This window comes from Ursus arctos, unplaced genomic scaffold (assembly GCF_023065955.2).
Source record: "Ursus arctos isolate Adak ecotype North America unplaced genomic scaffold, UrsArc2.0 scaffold_12, whole genome shotgun sequence".
In the NCBI taxonomy this organism is placed as follows: domain Eukaryota; kingdom Metazoa; phylum Chordata; class Mammalia; order Carnivora; family Ursidae; genus Ursus; species Ursus arctos.
In genome coordinates, this window is record NW_026622786.1 from 3,028,452 (window position 1) to 3,046,892 (window position 18,441).

At 41.4% G+C, this 18,441-nt stretch overlaps 1 protein-coding gene across 1 annotated transcript in view; it reads right to left on the reverse strand.

Annotated features, from left to right (window-relative positions):
• Nucleotides 1-525: 525 nt before the first annotated feature.
• Nucleotides 526-18,441, reverse strand: part of VPS45 (vacuolar protein sorting 45 homolog) — a 67,196-nt gene continuing 49,280 nt past the window's right edge. Inside the window, exon 15 of the mRNA XM_026486662.4 lies at nucleotides 526-1,163. Coding sequence (XP_026342447.2) covers nucleotides 1,076-1,163 — 88 coding nt within the window. The 3' untranslated portion in view covers nucleotides 526-1,075. The remainder of the gene's footprint in view (nucleotides 1,164-18,441) is intronic.

The following is an 18,441-nucleotide window of genomic DNA, read 5'->3' on the forward strand; positions in this document are numbered from 1 at the left end:
TGAGCACAGAGCCCAACGTGGGGCTCAATCTCATGACTCTGAGATCATAACTTGAGCTGAAATCAATAGTTGGATGCTTAACTGACTGAGCCCCCCCAGGCGCCCCTATTATTCTTATTTTACAGATGAGGAGACTGAGCCACAAAGAGACTAAATAGCATTCACAAGGCCTGATAACTGTGACAGATTTGACTTTACGCTATCTGAGGCTAGAGAATATTTTATGTTCAACATAAAAAGAGGTTAAAAAATATATAAAGGGCTTACAGAGAACCAGGGAGGGATTGCGCTGTGCTGTTTTTGCTATGATTTGAGGATGCCATAACTTCCTGGCATGAGTGACATCACCACTTTCCACTGCTTTCAAGAGAATCGAAACTGACACCAGAATCTATCATTTGCCTTGACATACTCCAAATATCCTTTGGAAAGAAGCAGCGCCTTCTCTAAGTTTGGTGTAAAGCCAGCTCATCTCATGAATTCCCATAAATAGTTATTAACCCCAAAGAAATAAAAACTTGTATCTTTTCACAAAATGGATTTTTATTGTAGTCATACATGGGTTCTCAGTGCCACAGAAAATTGCAATGTAGGAACAATTTTTGGATGGTTCTTTACAGAAACATGATGAGTTTTCAGAAAATGAGGTGTGCAGGAATGTGGTTAATGAAACGGAAAAGGGGTCAAGAGAAGAGAGGATGTGTAGCGTGTCCATCAAATGATTACTTTTTAGACTCCTCCGAGCTCTGATAACCCTTTTCTCAAGTAAGATCCCAACAAAATTCATCAGAAACTGAAGTGATTGTGCTGTCAAATACAAGGAATACATTTGTTTATTTGATAAGGAAACCATGAGAAAAGGGGGTTGGGAGGGGCACAGACTTATTCTCAACTCATCACCGGGAGTCTTGGTGTCTGTGCCAACAGTTCAGGAATTAGCAGGCTACTTGGAGATGGGTTATAATGACAAGCACAAAACCCAAGGCTCTTCTCCAACGCTTCTGGTCAGCGGGGAAAGCCCGCAGCGAGGCTAGAGGGGAAGTCGCACCATTCTCCTCACCTTGCCATCACCATTTCATCTTCTGCTTGCTGACCTCGATGTAACTTGAGAGCTCTCCCTGCTTCGGCTGTGCAGTCCAGAAGCCAGAACTTCCTCTAGGAAACTGAGCAGATTTGAGGTTACTCAAAGGAAAAAAAAAAGGTATCTCCAAAAGTAGAGTATCTTGCCCACGACATGTAACTGGATAAAGGATATCATGATTAGTATGTAAGAGGTACTGGTCTGATATTTGGGTGCAGAGGCGAAGCATCAGTTGAACACTCAAACATTCAGACTAGAAGGAGCTCCCCTTAGTGCTCTTACCCAGGGTTCTGGGTTTTTTAGCGCTAAACCTGTAAGATCTGGGGCACCTGGGTGGCACAGCGGTTAAGCGTCTGTCTTCGGCTCAGGGCGTGATCCTGGCGTTGTGGGATCGAGCCCCACATCAGGCTCCTCCACTATGAGCCTGCTTCTTCCTCTCCCACTCCCCCTGCTTGTGTTCCCTCTCTCGCTGGCTGTCTCTATCCTGTCGAATAAATAAATAAAATCTTAAAAACAAAAACAAAAACAAAACCCTGTAAGATCTGTTAAGACTGAGATTTCCAGTTTGAAATTTCTAGTTAGGAACCCAATTTTTTTCCTTTTTTCCTTCCTTCCTTCCTTCCTTCCTTCCTTCCTTCCTTCCTTCCTTCCTCCCTCCCTCCCTCCCTCCCTTCCTCCCTTCCTCCCTCCCTCATCTATCTATCTATCTATCTATCTATCTATCTATGAGAGCACGAGCAGGGAGAAAAGTGGGGGGGGGGTCTCAAGCAGACTCCACGCTCAGCATGGAGCCTGATGAGGGGCTTAATCTCAGGACCCTGAGATCATGACCTGAGCTGAAATCAAGAGTCTGACACCGACTCAGCCACCCAGTGTCCCAGAACCCAGAATTTTGAAGGGCAAGGCTACTGTATTAACTGAGAACCGTGTTACATCAGCACCTCTTATTTGACTCTTAAAATGGCCTCAGAACGTGGACTGTGCCTCTAGTCTCCTCCTTAGCCAGGGGACTCTGCCAAGTGGCACCAGAGTCAATTTTCTAAAACACAGATGACATCCTACTGCATACTTTCACCTCGTCTGCTTTCAAACCTTTCTTTTGCTTACAGAACAATGTACAGAGTAAAATTCAAGGCCCTTCATAATGTATCCTCCTAATAACTAATACTTGTATTTATTTTGTTCTGAGAACTGTGTTAAGCCACACGCGTATGTGTGTTATGTATGTATATGTGTGAAACAGGTGCTATTATCCCCATTCGAAAGATGACAAAACCAAGCTATGGAGGTGAAGAGACTTGCCGAGTTCACCACAGCCAAGAAGTGGCTTCGCTGGATCCAAACCCAGGCTCCGGAACCTGCGCCCTTGGGCACCATGCGGAGCGCTGCTTGCTTGTCTCGCTCCACTTCCCACACGCCGCCCAGCAGCGCCCAGCCACTTGCTCGCCCCTGAACAGCTCCTGAGCTTCCCCACCTGTACGCTGTGCTCTTATGTCCTGTGTCTGATGAAATCCTTTTTATCCTTTAAGGCTGAGGATTAAAAGTCACCTTTTCCATGGGGCCTTCTCAAACTCCTTCTGGCCGGCAGGACCCCCCCCTCCCCCCGTCGCTATGAATCTCTTTGCTCTACTGCTATTTTAGCTCTGCGTTATTATGCATTCAGTACTCGCCCTATTATTGCTGCCACTCTAGACTGTGAGCTGCTTAGGGCGGGTCTAGGACTTCTTCAGCTTGGATCTCCAGGGCTTAGCACATAGGCTGACATCTAGTAGGGACCCAATAAAGGTACACCGAGTAAATGAACTCATTAAAAGAAGAGCTACACGTTGGGGCGCCTGGGTGGCTCAGTTATGCGTCCAACTCTTGGTTTCGGCTCAGGTCAAGCTCTCGTGGTCACAGGATCGAGCCCCACATCAGGCTCTGCGCTCAGCTTGCAGTCTGCTTCAGACTCTCTCTCCCTCGCCCTCTCCCTCCTGCTCACTCTCGCTCTCTCTCAAATACATAAATAATATCTTAAAAAAAAGATAAAATAGCTCTCTGTTGGCAAGAGAGCCTTCGCTATGATACAGGAGTTTTGGGGCAGTATGTAAGTGTGCCGCGGTCACTCTCAGGGGACAGATCTGCAGCAGAGGGTTGGAGGGATGACCAGGTACCTTATCATTACCATTGTTTTGCAGTTTTAGACCTGCCAGATTCTGGACTTGGAGGATTTAAATTCCAAACTCCTTTCCAAAAGAAAAAAAAAAAAGACGAAGCAGAGGGAAAGGAATAGAAGCTAAATTTATTTATTCCCCTACTGAAATCCAGGCACCTCTGTCTGGCCTGGTCTTTTGACCAGTTGGACTGGAGACAGTTGGAGGGCAGAAAGCAAGTGTCAGAAATGAGGTAGTGTTGCTTTTGTGAAAGATAACACGAGAAGTCTTTGATTAGTGACTTATAGTAAGAACGAAACAACCGTGCTGGGAAACCCTACAGGAATCGATCAGGTGATCTCTGCTTCACTTCAGACTCTGCTACCAGTGCAAAGACAAGAAGTAACTGAACTGAAATTATACTTCAAGATCCTCCTCTGTGTATCAACAAGACCCCACATTCTTGACTGCAAAGAGAAAATACTATTTATATTTGCCAAGTCTAATTTTGTTTCCTAGGGCCATTGTGACTTTTTAAAAAGTATCTATTTGAGGACTTTGATGAGTCACTGCAGAATGCTTTAAAAATTTTGGGCGATGAACATATTGGTATCTATACCCCAAATTTAGACTATGTTTAAAAACAACAAGAAAAGAATGATTTTTTTCTAGCTTTTTTTCTGCATATAGAAAGAGATTGATTTATTTAAATTCAATTAGCCAACATACAGTACATCATTAGTTTCTGATGCGATGTTCATTGATTCATCAGTTGCATATAACACCCAGTGCTCCTCACATCGCGGGCCCTCCTTAATGCCCATCACCCAGTACCCCATGCCCCTACCCACCTCCCCTTCCACAACCCTCAGTTTGTCTCCCAGAATCAAGAGTCTCTCATGGTTTGTCTCCCTCTCCGATTTCTTCCCATTCGGTTTTCCCTCCCTTCCCCTATGATCCTCTGCTCCAGCTTTGTTTTAAATCAATTTCACTTTAAAAGCAAACTCAAAAATTCCCTTCTCCTGTGATATCATAATCTAATTCAATTCAGCTCAATTTAACAAGTGTTTCACTGAGCATTCATTATGAAGCAGGCACTGAGCTAGGTGTACAAAGGAACATTGTTATGATTCCTACCTTCAAGGGACTCTTAGAGACACATACACAATCACAACTCAATGTGAGACAACATACAAACAAAGACGGTACCAGCAGCTAACCGAGGGGACTAATGCTACTGCCTGTCTTGGTTTGTGCCGTCATCATTCTCAGCTTTATGGAGAGAAGCAAGGTGGGCAGAAAAAAAGCCCTGATTTTATTTTATTTTATTAATTAATTTATTTAGAGGTGGGGAGAGGCAGAGGGAAAGGGAGAGAATCTTAAGCAGGCGCCCAACATGGAGCCTGAGGTGGGGCTCGATCTTACAACCCTGAGATCATGACCTGAGCTGAAATCAGGAGTCTGCCCCTTCACCAACTGATTTTAAAAAGTCTACATCAAGGGGCTCCTGCGTGGCTCAGTCGGTGAAGTGTCTGACTCGTGATTTTTGGCTCAGGTCATGATCTCATGGGTCATGAGACTGACCCGGGTCTGGCCCTGCGCTCAGCGGGGGAGTCTGAGATTCTCTCCCCCTCCCTCTCCCTCTCTCCCCCAACTTGCACCCATGTGTGCACACACTCTTTCTTAAATATGTACATAAATCTTAAAAAAAAAAAGTCAACCTCAAAAACTCTTGCATCACGCATTGGAAAAAGAGTTTCTTCACTTTTCAGTCTTTGGTAAGGAACTAGAGACTAACACAGGATTTTAGATTCTAATGACTAAAGTGACGAGTTGAACAGCTGTGCCCCTAACAAAGCTATATAATAAGACTCTCCCTCTCTATCATCTCTCTCTTCTTCTTTCACTGTATTCTACAGATAGAAGTTATATGTGAGTTTCTTAATAAAAACCCAAAGACACCAAAGGAAGCTAGAGTCAAATGTGAAGTGATATAATGAAACAAAACGAATGGAATTTATAGGAAGCAGGAACCTAGAAAAAGACTTTCTGGAAAATAATGAGAAAAAAAAGCCCCAAATATTCCCCTTAATGGAGTAATAATCTTCTAATTAAAGCCAAACATTTAGCAAGAGATGCTGGACTACAGGAGTGGGTGAGAGAGAAGGATACGACGGAGCATTTAACAGCACAGAACACTGACAAGTCCTCTCAATTCCCACCGCTTACAGCTGTCAGAGCTGCTCTCACGTCTCATACCTCTTTGCTTTTGCACTATCCCCTCCGCCTGGAAGGTCGCCTCATCCCTCTTGTACTGTATCTGAACCATGCGTCTGTTAAAACTCAACTCTCATATTCTCAATCCTCTAGGATTTGTCTATATGTCTTTTTCCCACATAAGCCTATAAGCTTTTTGAGGACACAAGTAATACATGAATACATTCTTCTGGCAAAAGTTTTTTTTTTTTTTTTAAAGATTTTATTTATTTATTTGACAGAGATAGAGACAGCCAACGAGAGAGGGAACACAAGCAGGGGGAGTGGGAGAGGAAGAAGCAGGCTCATAGCGGAAGAGCCTGATGTGGGGCTCGATCCCAGAACGCCGGGATCACGCCCTGAGCCGAAGGCAGACGCTTAACCACTGTGCCACCCAGGCGCCCCTTGGCAAAAGTTTTAAATAGTATACATAGAGCTCAAGTCTCCTGGATCTTTCTTCTCCCCATTGCTCTTTCCAGAGGTAACAATTTAACAAGTATTTATTAATTGCCTACTATGTGCCAGGCCCTGTTCTAGACACTGTGAATACAGCAATAAGTAAAAAAAAAAGGAAAAAAGAAAAAAAAAAACCCAACAAAAACAAAACAACTTCCCTCATGGGATTTATATTCCAATAGGAAAAGCGGAAGATAAATGAAATTAATAGTAAAATGTAATAATAACACAACAGTAATAATAATGGCGAGCTCCTATCACTATGTATGTGAGGTTCTCATGAGATAAAAACTATCCCACTTTACAAAGAAATTGAGGCTCAGAGGAGCCAAGGTCTTACATCTTGAAAGTGACAGAGTCAGGATACAAACCCAGGCAATCTGCCTTCAGAGTCTGCTCTCCTGAGCACGATGCAGCACTGCCTCTCTACAGTATGTGAGATGAAGGAAGTGCTACGCAGAATACAGCAGGTCTGAAAGAGCTGGAGGTGGTGCTGGTGGTGTGAGATTTTAAATCCTGTGGTCAAGGAAGGCCACTGAGAAACTGACACCTGAGCCAAGACGTGAATGAGGCAAGGGAAGGTATCTGGGGGAAGGGCAGGTGCAAAGGGACCAAGGCTGGCTGTGTTCAGGGAACAGAGAGGAGGCTAGCGGGCTGGAGAGAAGTAAATAAGGTACTGGGTAGTAAGAGAGAAGACTGGAGATGTTAAGGAAGGGGACGGAGGGGAGTATGAAGATGAGATCACGTGAGGCCTGGTAGCTTGTTGCAAGGATTTTAATTTTTACTTTGAGTAAGATGGGTAACACCTGGAGGTTTCCGTGCAGAGATGAGACATGCCCTGAATTATGAATTTTCATAGGGTCACTCTAGTGATACAGAGAACAGACTGTAGAGTAAAGGGTGAGGCGGCTGTAACAATCCAGGTGGGAAATGGTGGTGTCATGGACCAGGACAGCAGTAGTGACAGGGTGTCAGATTCTGGACATATTTTGAAGGAAAAGATCATAAGATTTACTGATGAATCAGGATGTAGGTGTGAGGGAAAGAGGGGAGTCAAGAAAACACCAAGTTTTTGAACTAAGCAACTAGAAGGATGGACATGCAATTAACTGAGATGGAGAGTCTGAGGGAGGATCGTGTTTAGAAAGATGTATCGGAAGCTTGGTCTTGATCACGTTAAATATGGATAATTAGACATTCAAATAGAAGTGTCAAGTAGACAGCTGAATATATAAATGTGGAGTTTGGGGGAGAAGTTCAGTCTAGAAACAGTGGTTCTTAATGGGGAGGGTGTGAGAGAGATGTGATTTTACCTCCAGGGGACATCTGGCAACGTCTGGAAACATTGCTGGTTGTCGTCACTGGTGGAATGCCGCTGGCATCACCGTGGGGAGGCCGGGGTGTTGCTGCAAACCCTACAATGCACAGGACAGCTCACCACAACAAAGAATCATCTGGTCCCAAACACTAATAGTGCTGCGGCCGAAAAAGTCTGGATGAGAGGTATAAATTTAGGAGTCAGTAGCAGACAGATTTTTTTTTTTTTTAAAGATTTTATTTATTTATTCGACAGAGATAGAGAGAGCCAGCGAGAGAGGGAACACAAGCAGGGGGAGTGGGAGAGGAAGAAGCAGGCTCATAGTGGAAGAGCCTGATGTGGGGCTCGATCCCATAACGCCGGGATCACGCCCTGAGCCGAAGGCAGACGCTTAACCGCTGTGCCACTCAGGCGCCCCAGTAGCAGACAGATCTTAAAGCCATGAGCCTGGATGAGATTGCCAAGGAAGTGGGTATAGATAGAGAAGAAGAGAGGTGGTCTAAGGACGGAGTTCCAGGGATTCCCCAAAATAGGAGAAATGAACAAAAGTGACAGAGAAGGAATGGCCAGTGAGGTAGGAAGACCAGGAGACTATAGTTTCTGGAAGCTAAAAGATAAAGGTGTTTCCAAGGGAAGGGATGGAACAACTGCGTCAAATGCTGCTAACAGGTCAAGTAAAATGAGTGCTAAAGGTTGACTCTGGGTTTAGCCACGTGGAGGTCCCTGGGGACCAGAGCAAGAACAATTCCAGAGGGCGATGTGGTGAAAGCCTGAACAGAGTGAGGCTTAAAAGAATATGTGAGTTCAAGAGAATATGTAAGGAGAGGAATCAGAGACAATGATTAGAAACAGTTCTTCAAGAATTTCTGCTACAAAGAGAACAGAGAAATGATACAGAACCTGGAAAGAGACAGGAGGCTAACAGAGGGTTTTTAAAGGCGGGGGGGGGGGGGGAGTCAGTATGTTTCTCTGCTTCTATGAATGATCCACTAGCGTGGGAAAAACTGATTGAGCTCAAAAATAAGCAAAGCTAAATAATGCATTGTTTACAAATATATAGGTAAGTGATAAGAATCTCCCACCAAAGCAAGGGAACTAAACACAAAACGTAGAACAGCGCTTACCTGTTGCAGGGAGGTAAGGGATGTAATCTGAGAGGAATACGAACAGATCCATGCCACTGGCAACTTTCTAGTTCTCGGGTTGGGTGAAGGATTCAAGGGTGTTCATTATATTATTATCCTTTCTAACTTGTATGTTATGTATATTTATTTATAAATATAAAAATTATATTAAGATACAATAAAGGGAAAAAAAGCTGAATGGGTTTCTTTACTCTGGAGTTGCTCAGACTCTTGAACATACTAATGTGAATTGCGACTTTCCAAGAGAAGGATAACAGTACTTTCTAAACTTAGTTGCCTATAGAACCTTTTTTAAGGCAATACCTATCAATCCCCAACAAATACCAAACACATTTTCTATAGGACAGACCTTAGGAAACACTGAATTAAGACATAAAATATTTCCTTGATTATAACCAATTCCACTGAGGTTACTTTATCCTAATACACTTTCTTGCAAACAATGTAACTGCCTATTAGAAAATGTAGCTACTGCTTCCCAGTTCCCCCCTTAGTACCGGACACCCGACTTATAAAAACAAAACAGAACACAACACAAAGCAAAAGAAAACAAATAAAAAGGGGCCCCTGGCTTTAGTTCTTCTCCCACTGAGAAGAAATAGGACAAAAAAGCAACCAGTTGGGATTCTGCATGTATCCAGCACTGCGCACATATCATTCACCGGAGAGTCGTGTGAGGAGAAGGGATTACCCTCTCTGCCCACAGGGCAAAGGATGGACTCCTCAGGGACAGAACTGCCTGGAATATCGCTTACACGGAGGTCTGAAAGGAGGTCATCATCTGAAAACAAAAAGCTAGAGATGTATTTTCTCACCACTGGGCACATTCAAGACCACATCAATCTGTCGGAGCCACCACAACGACAGGAGTACAGTGGTGGCTGCCATAAAAAATATAAGAAACGAAGCCCCCAAATAACCTCCGTGTAGCAAGTACAGCTGCTGACGGCTCCGCAGGCCTGTTCATTACAGGGGTGCTCACTCTGGCAGCCTCAAAGGGGACATGTGAAGCGAGCACAAGTGGAACCTGAGCTACTAAAAATTTTTGTCCTCATAGACCACAAAGGTCATCCGGCAATGGGGCTACCTTCCTAGTAAATATCCTCACTGCCCTAGTATACTCCGCCTTGAGATAATGTAGAATTCTGCTCTTGAATTATATTAAAGTAGAGGTTTTCCAAACAAGTGATGGCAGATGTGGTAATGAAGAATATCCCCGGTCCCTTTTACTTTGCGTCCCCCAAATATAAGAGTAAGGTAGTCTGTCAACGGGAACCCATGCTCTCAACTGCTATGCTCCACTGCCTTTTAAAAGACCGAAGGGTATCACTGTCATCTGAAAGAATGAAAGTTTGGCTTGTTTGCTGGTACAGAAGCAATGTCCACGACAGCCGACATACAGAAATACATCTGTCCTTTGACAGCTGAACGGATAAAGAAGATGTGGTATATATGCACAATGGAATATTACGCAGCCATCAGAAAATGAAATCCTGCCATTTACAACGACACGGATGGAACTAGAGGGCATTACGCTAAGTGAAGTCAGTCAGTCAAAGACAATTATCATATGATTTCACTCATATGTGGAAGTTAAGAAACAAGACAGAGGATCATAGGGGAAGGGAGGGAAGAATAAAATCAGATGAAATCAGAGAGGGAGAGAAACCATAAGAGACTCTTAATTATAGGAAACAAACTGAGGGCTGCTGGAGGGGAGGTGGGTGGGGGGATGCGGTAACTGGGTGATGGGAATTAAGGAGGGCACGTGATGTAATGAGCACTGGGTGTTACATGCAACTGATGAATCACTAAACTCTTCCTCTGAAACTAATAATAAACATTGTATGTTAATTAAATTTAAATGAAAAAAATATATAAAAAAAATAAGACCGTAGGGTAACAAAAGGTGATTTGTAAATCACAGTCCTATTCAGCCCAGAGGCTCTAATGATAATCCCAGTGAAAGAACAGGTGTCCCAGCGGAGGCGTCATTCAGTTGGGGAAGGTAACACAATTTTGGCGGAGGAATGACAACTCAGGGCCGTGCTGAGGCTAACCAACTACTTTAGTACTTAATAATCCGAATGACGTCAAACTGATGACTTTTAAAAAATCTGTAGAACATTTTAGTATTTATCATAAAAAACATAGAAATGTAGATAATACAGGAAGGAAACAAGTCACTTTGTGTCACTCCGCAGAGTCAGCAAAGTTGAACTTTTCCTTCCGTTTTCAACCTTTTATTGTTTCATCCAACAAAGCCCGAAACAAATAAGCAAATCTGTATTGGGTCTTACATACTACCCGAAAAGGCATATCCTATAAACTCGTAAGAGGCGAGAACATTTTCCTAAAACACAACATTCTGGCTACAAGAAACAAACTACTCAACCAAGTTTACACAAAGGAGAAAGGTGCACCGGGCGGCAGGGGTTCGGGGGGAGATGGGGTGACATGGGAGGGGATGAGTGCTGCTCTGTGACCAGGCAGTACCTGCCTCTGACTCTCTTGCCTCTGTGTCTCTCTCCTTTACTGGTCTCTCAGCTTCACGCTGTTTACCTACTTCTTTCTTCTTTCTCTGCATTTGAGTTGAAATAAACTGTTTGCTTTTTATCAACCTTCTCCATACACATTAATGATTTTTTAAAAAACATTTTATTTATTTATTTGAGAAAGAGAGAGAGCAAGAATGATGCAGAGAGAGAGAGAGGCAGACTCCCCACTGAGCAGGGAGCCCGATGCATCACGACATGAGCCAAAGGCAGCCGCTTAACCGACTGAGCCACCCAGTCACCCCCCCATTGATGATTTTTAAGTTTATTTTTAAGAATCAGGGGCAGCTGACCTCAGTGTTGTGAGGGTATGGTGTAAAGGTTTAAACTGGTAAAACTTTTCTGGCTGGCAAATTAGTAATTTAGCATCTTAAAAATGTTTATGCTCTGCGACTCTTGATCTCGGGGTGGTGAGTTCAAGCCCCATGCTGGGTGTGGAGCCTACTTAAAAAAAGTGTTTATGCTCTCGGAGGCACTAATTTCATCTCAACATTGTTTAGCAGTGCATGAATCTAGAATCACACAAATTTGAACCTGAATTCCAGCTTTGCACTTGCTTGCTGTATGACCTAAGACAAATTATTTCATTTCTCCACGTTTCAGTTTCTTCATTTGAAAAATGGAATCACAATATTTCTTCTTCTTTTTTTTTTTTAAGATTTTATTTATTTATTTGACACAGAGAGAGACAGCCAGAGAGAGAGGGAACACAAGCAGGGGGAGTGGGAGAGGAAGAAGCAGGCTCTCAGCGGAGGAGCCCGACGCGGGGCTCGATCCCAGAGCGCTGGGATCATGCCCTGAGCCAAAGGCAAACGCTTAACGACTGTGCCACTCAGGCGCCCCCACAATATTACTTCTTGGATCATGATTAAATGAGAAAATATATGTAATGAAGTCACCAGACTGTCTGGCATGTATAGTATATGCTCAATTATTATCCCAAGTGAGCAACTGGACAAGTATGTAAGGATGTATATAAAATAATGTTTATTGCAGCACTATTACAAGAGTGAAAAATTATAAACAACTAACACCAAACAATTTTGTTCACCCCTGTATATCCAGTCTTACAATAGCTCCTGGAATACAGTTAAGTGCTCAATAAGTGTTGAATGAGCAAAAAATTGAGAATTGGTTGAATAAACCGGGGCATAATCAGACAACAGAATGCTATGCTGTCACTATAAAAATGACATATATAAGTAGTTTCATTAAAAGTAAATGTATAGTATATTCCCTTTTATTTAAAAATATATGTGTACACATTAATAGAAAAAGGTCTCAAAGGCTATATATACATCAAGATGTTGACACTTCCCATGGTGGGATGGTGGCAGTGTGGATATTTCTATTATCTTCTTTTTGCTCAGCTATATTAAAATTTTTTCCTACAAGTATTATGTATCGATTTTGCAGTGAAAAGCCATTTTTAATTTTAAAAATGTATGTTCCAAACGCACAAATAAACTGGAGTCAAGAAACAGACCTAGATTTGAATCTTGGGTTAAGTCCAGTTTTTTTAAAAAAACATCTTATTAGATTTATTCATTTATATGTCTACTTTCCCATTAGACACTGAAATCCTTAAAAATATAGGACATGCCTTCATCTTTCTAGCACCTTGCACAAAACCTTACACATAATCAGCACTCAGTAAATGCTCGTCAGTGACAGGCGATACACTCCATCACGACTCTTGCAATGGTGGCTAACACTCTGATCCCAGCAGGAAAGTAACCCCCCCCCCCCCCAGCATCTCTACAGAGATGGTGATGATTCCAAGTCTCAATACTGATCCTGAAATGCCCATAAGTGAGCAAGAGTGTCCTCTGGATTCCTCTTTCTTTGAAATGCAAATTCTGTTACAGGATCCTAATTTTTCTGTAAATAATTCAGAGATTGAACCAACTCGTGGTTACAAGAGAAGGTCCAAGTTTCTAGTGTTACTTGTTTAGGTAGAAATCTATAAAGTACCTGTTGATATGAATCAGTCCCCTCCCACCTTCAAATTTATTTACAGAAGTTCAAAATGCCAACTGTTTTCTAAGCCCTAAACTGTACTCTCTACGAAAAAACCTGTGCTCCCTACATTGTTACTGACTTACTCTGTCAGGATTATATTATTACCAACACTTAGGCATCAACTTAGGTAGTGATGACACTAACAGCTGCAACTAGTTAATCAAATTAACCATTTTTATTCAAAGAGCAACACTGTCTTAAATCTCATTCTTAATTATATTTGGGTGACAAAAATCTTAAAACAACACTAAATGATTCTTTACTTTTGTACTATTTCCCCCCCTGCTTTGGTTTACAATATTTCTTAGTAGGCAGAAACCTTCACATATTGTCCATTTGGTAAAAACAAATTTTGCCTACCTTATAAGTGACATTTATAAGCAAGAGATTAAAATAATCACAGCTACATTAAACTTCATAAATTATTATTTCAGCTGAGTGCTTAGGTGCCCAGACTGGAGACAGAGTGAGTTTAAGTCCGGTTTTGTCACTTATTAGCTCTATGACTTTGGACAAGGTTTTTACTTCCCTAAACCCTCAATCTCCTCATCGGAAAAATGAAGTCAATGACAATAATAAAAATATCTACTTTGTTGGGTCGTCACGAGACTAAAAACAAAAGTGAATGGGTAAGGCAGTACAATCCAATAGAAATGTAAACAAGTACAAATGTGAGGGGTGCCTGGGTGGCACAGCGGTTAAGCGATTGCCTTCGGCTCAGGGCGTGATCCCGGCGTTCCGGGATCGAGCCCCACATCAGGCTCCTACACTGGGAGCCTGCTTCTTCCTCTTCCACTCTCCCTGCTTGTGTTCCCTCTCTCGCTGGCTGTCTCTCTCTCTGTCAAATAAATAAATAAAATCTTAAAAAAAAAAAAACAAAACAATTACAAATGTGAGCTGCTGGGTAATTCTAAATGTTCTATAACTATATTAGAAAGGTGAAAAAGAAAGGTAAAATTAATTTTAATAGCATATTTGACTTAACCCAAAAATCCAAAACGTTAAGAACTTCTAAAAATTATTAATGAGATATTTTACACTTATTTTTTTGGTACTAAGTCTTTGCAATTTGATATATATTTTATACCTGTATCACACCTCAAATTAGACTAGTCACATTTCAGGTGCTCAATAGCTACACGTGACGCGTGGCCATCTTATTGGACAGCACAGGTAAAACGTGTCAAAAGTGTCTAGCATATAGTAGGTACTAAATAAATTTTAGTTCTTGGTACCATCCTGACCCCCTTTTTAGGAATTGCTATGGATCAGTGTTTCTCCAAGTACGTGACTCATAACACTAGCTAATATCAGGTGGTTCTAGAGCAATGGCATTAAAAAACACTGAATTACATAGTAAGAAAACTATTCCTTTTTAAATTACTTTTCATCTTTCTGACTATATCAAGAAAAAAGTGTCAGTTTGATACTAGAGTACTTTTTTAAAATTATAATTTCTTATTGATATAAAATATACCAATTTTAAGGGCAGCGTTTGATGATTTTGACAAATGTATACAGTTGTGTAACCATTTTCTTAATCAAGATATAAAACATTTCCATCACCTGAGCGAGGGCTTCTAAAAAATCAGGAAACCGCACTACCTCAACAACAAGAGTCCTGAAGTCAACTCCATATCTTTGAATACAGAAAGTCAAATTGCTTTCCAGAAAAGTTATACCAATTTATACTTCTAGTAGTAATATTTGAGACTGCTTCACTGCACTGTTATCTTAAGGAAATAATCAGAGATGGGACAAGGTTTATCAATATACAAGCTGTTTATTGACATTATATCAAACAAAATTGTAAATAATCTAAATGTCTAATAGAAATGGTTAAAGAGACTTTTTTTTTTTTTTTTTTGAGCAAGAGAGCGAGCACGGGCAAGTAGCGGGGGAGAGGCAGAGGGAGACAGAATCCTAAGCAAGCTCTATGCCCAGAGTGGAGCCCCATGTGGGGCTCAATCTCATGACCCTGAGATCATGATCTGGGCCGAAATCAAGAGTCAGACACTTAACAAACTGAGCCACCCTAGGTGCCCCTGAAGACACATTCTTAAAATTGAAATTATACAGCTATTAAGATTATTTTAAATAATTTTTAATAACATGGGGAAGTGTTCTCAATATAATTAAAAGAAAACAAGTAGAAAACTATATAGACAATATGATCCTAATTATGTCAAAAACAAAATAAAATTTGGGGCGCCTGAGTGGCTCAGTGGGTTAAACGTCCAACTCTTGATCTCAGCTCAGATCTTGATCTCTGGGTTGTGAGTTCAAGCCCTGTGTTGGGCTTCACACTCAGCAAAAAACATAAAAACAAAACAAAACACAAAAGATAAAAACTAAAAAAACTTTAGGTAAAGAAAAAACAGGAAGGAACATGCCAAAATATTGACAGTGGTTAACTTTAGTTGTACTGTTATGAAAGATTTTTACTTTAATATTTAATTTTTTATTACAATGACAATGAAATATTGGGGGGGGAAGCCTTTCTTTTTTTTATTTCTCTTTGCTGGCGAGAGAGAAAATAACTGAAAAAATGGGACCAATAATTATTTTGCAGGCATATAGAGAGTTTAATTGAACCCAGTAGGATTATAAAGAACCTACTATGCATAGTCATTACTATTGGTTCGAAAGGGAATCTGGCAGTAAGAGGATTGCTGATCTGGGGTCACCTTCTAGCAGGATATGTCTTCTTCCTTGTCAAAATTCTAAAGTAACTAAACTGATAGCACTGGAGACTGAAGTGCTCTCTTCACCTAAGTTTAGGTGGGCTTCAGGCAATGGCAGCACTGTTGGCTAATACATCTACCTAGCTTCCCTCTTCCCCTCCACTTCTATCCTGAATTCCGAGAAGACAAGAAGGATTTCTTTTATTGGGAGAACAATTCCATCCATATGGATGTGGTTCTTGGCCTCTCAGCTCACATAGCTAACTTAAAGCGTCAATTGCGGCCAGCAGGGACTAGAACTCTTTAATATTGATACTGGTGAAGTGATAAGGCAAGCCATCTCAAATCCCTAACCAAGATACTCATTTATTTGCAAGGTAGGATCATGTGCCTCAGACACATCAGTAGAGTAACAGATCAGTCTATTGTAGGTGAATAAATTAAATACACCTAGAAATTTGCATTTTTATAGTAACACGTTTATTTTGAACATTTAAGAGAAATAATACTTCTCTTAAGCATATTAGTTTTGATAGCCAGCCTGATCCTGATAAAATGTGTCAGATTTCATAATTCTGCTTTAAAAATCTATAATACATGGGGCGCCTGGGTGGCACAGCGGTTAAGCGTCTGCCTTCAGCTCAGGGCGTGATCCTGGCGTTATGGGATCGAGCCCCACATCAGGCTCTTCTGCTATGAGCCTGCTTCTTTCTCTCCCACTCCCCCTGCTTGTGTTCCCTCTCTCGCTGGCTGTCTCTGTCCTGTCGAATAAATAAATAAAATCTTTAAAAAAAAAAAAAATCTATAATACACACAAAAACTTGTACATAAATGTTTATAGCAGCATTATTTATAACAGCCAAAAGGTGGAAACAGCTCAAATGTCCATCACTGACAAGCGGATAAACAAAATATGCTATATGCATACAATGAAATGTACTCAGCATTAAAAAGCAATGAAGTAGGGATACAGGTTACAACATGGATGAACCTGGAAAACGTTATACTAAGTACAAGAAACCACTCACAAAAGACTATGTATTATATGGTTCCATTTACACGAAAAGTTCAGAACACGGAAATCTATAGAAACAGAATATAGATTAGTGGTTGCTTAGGCCTGGCGTGAGGGAAATTCTTTCTGAGGTGTTGAAAATATTCTAAAATTGACTGTGGTAATGGTTGCACACATCTGTGAACATACCCCAAACCACTGAAGTGTATACTTTAAAGGGATGAATTGTATATAACTTAACAGAAGTTGTATTTCGACAAAACTGTTAAAAAACCTCCACACCCGACAATGCTCTCTAACTCATAGTGAAAACCAGTCCTTGCAACAGTCGACAAGACCTTCCACTGCGAGGCCCCAGATACCTCTCTGACTGTATCTCCCTCTTCTTTTCCCAGCCTCTCCAGTCTTAGACACAAGGCATGATTGTGCCTGAGGACACAGCTCTGCTGTGCCTGGGATGTTCTTCTCTCCATATGTTTGGTTCGCTTCCTCACCTCCTTCAAGTCTTTCCTCAAAACCCTTATGGAGGCCTTTCCTGACACCATACTGAGTAGTGTAACTTATCCCCACAGCCCCCATGCAATACCAATTTCCCTTTACCCTGCTCTGCTATTTTCTCCCATAGTATTTATCACCTTCTGAATTACTATAAAGTTTACTAATTTATTAAGTTTATTGTTTATTTTTGCATTAAAATGTAACCTTTGCGAGGGTTAGGATCTTAACATTCACAGAGGTATCCCATGCTCAGTAAATATTTGCTGAATGAGTGAATGAACTATTAACTTTATGCTATTCTTGTATGTTCAAAGTATATTTATTTATATATGCTAGAACTCATAACTCAGGCAAAATGACTTCTGATTGTTCCACATAGATGTTAGTGAAAATATCTGTCATGCTATAGAACAACTCATGTCATATATGTAATTCCTAGAAGTTGAAATTTGATGTATTTTTCCCTCCTCCCCTGCAATTGAGGGGCAGTATGACTAACGAGACAAACGAGGGAAGAAGCTGGGGTGTGGGGAGGTGATCCCATAAGAAGGGTAAGCACTGAGACAGGAGACCACAGTGCGCACATTGCAAACCTGCATGGACCCCAGAGACACAACGGACTAACCACTTGGGGCAGGAACCTGCTGCATGTTTTCAGAGCCCTGCGAAATCCACTACCCAGATCCTTTTTCAGGTTCTCTGCCTTCAAAAAAGCATGAAAATTATGCCTTTAAAGAGGTTCCTGTGATTGGTTAGTATCTTTTTTTTTCCTTTGTGTTTCATTATGTACAAAAGGAGAGGGGAAAGCAATACAGAATTCATATTAAACTTCATACGGCTATGGGGAGAAGAAAATAGTGACTGTCTCTCTTTATCCAGAAGGCAATTTTATTAAGAATGTTGCTAAGGGGGCGCCTGGGTGGCACAGCGGTTAAGCGTCTGCCTTCGGCTCAGGGCGTGATCCCGGCGTTATGGGATCGAGCCCCACATCAGGCTCCTCCGCTATGAGCCTGCTTCTTCCTCTCCCACTCCCCGTGCTTGTGTTCCCTCTCTCGCTGGCTGTCTCTATCTCTGTCGAATAAATAAATAAAATCTTTAAAAATATATATATATTTAAAAAAAGAATGTTGCTAAGGAGTTAATTAGCTTCTGCAAAATTCCTTGGTGTCTTAACAGCATATACATGCCTTCTGTTTTAAATGGTGTTTAAGTCTAAACAAAGATAATCACAGTTACACCTAATCAGAGCAGGCCCTATAGAAACGAATCCTATAGCTAC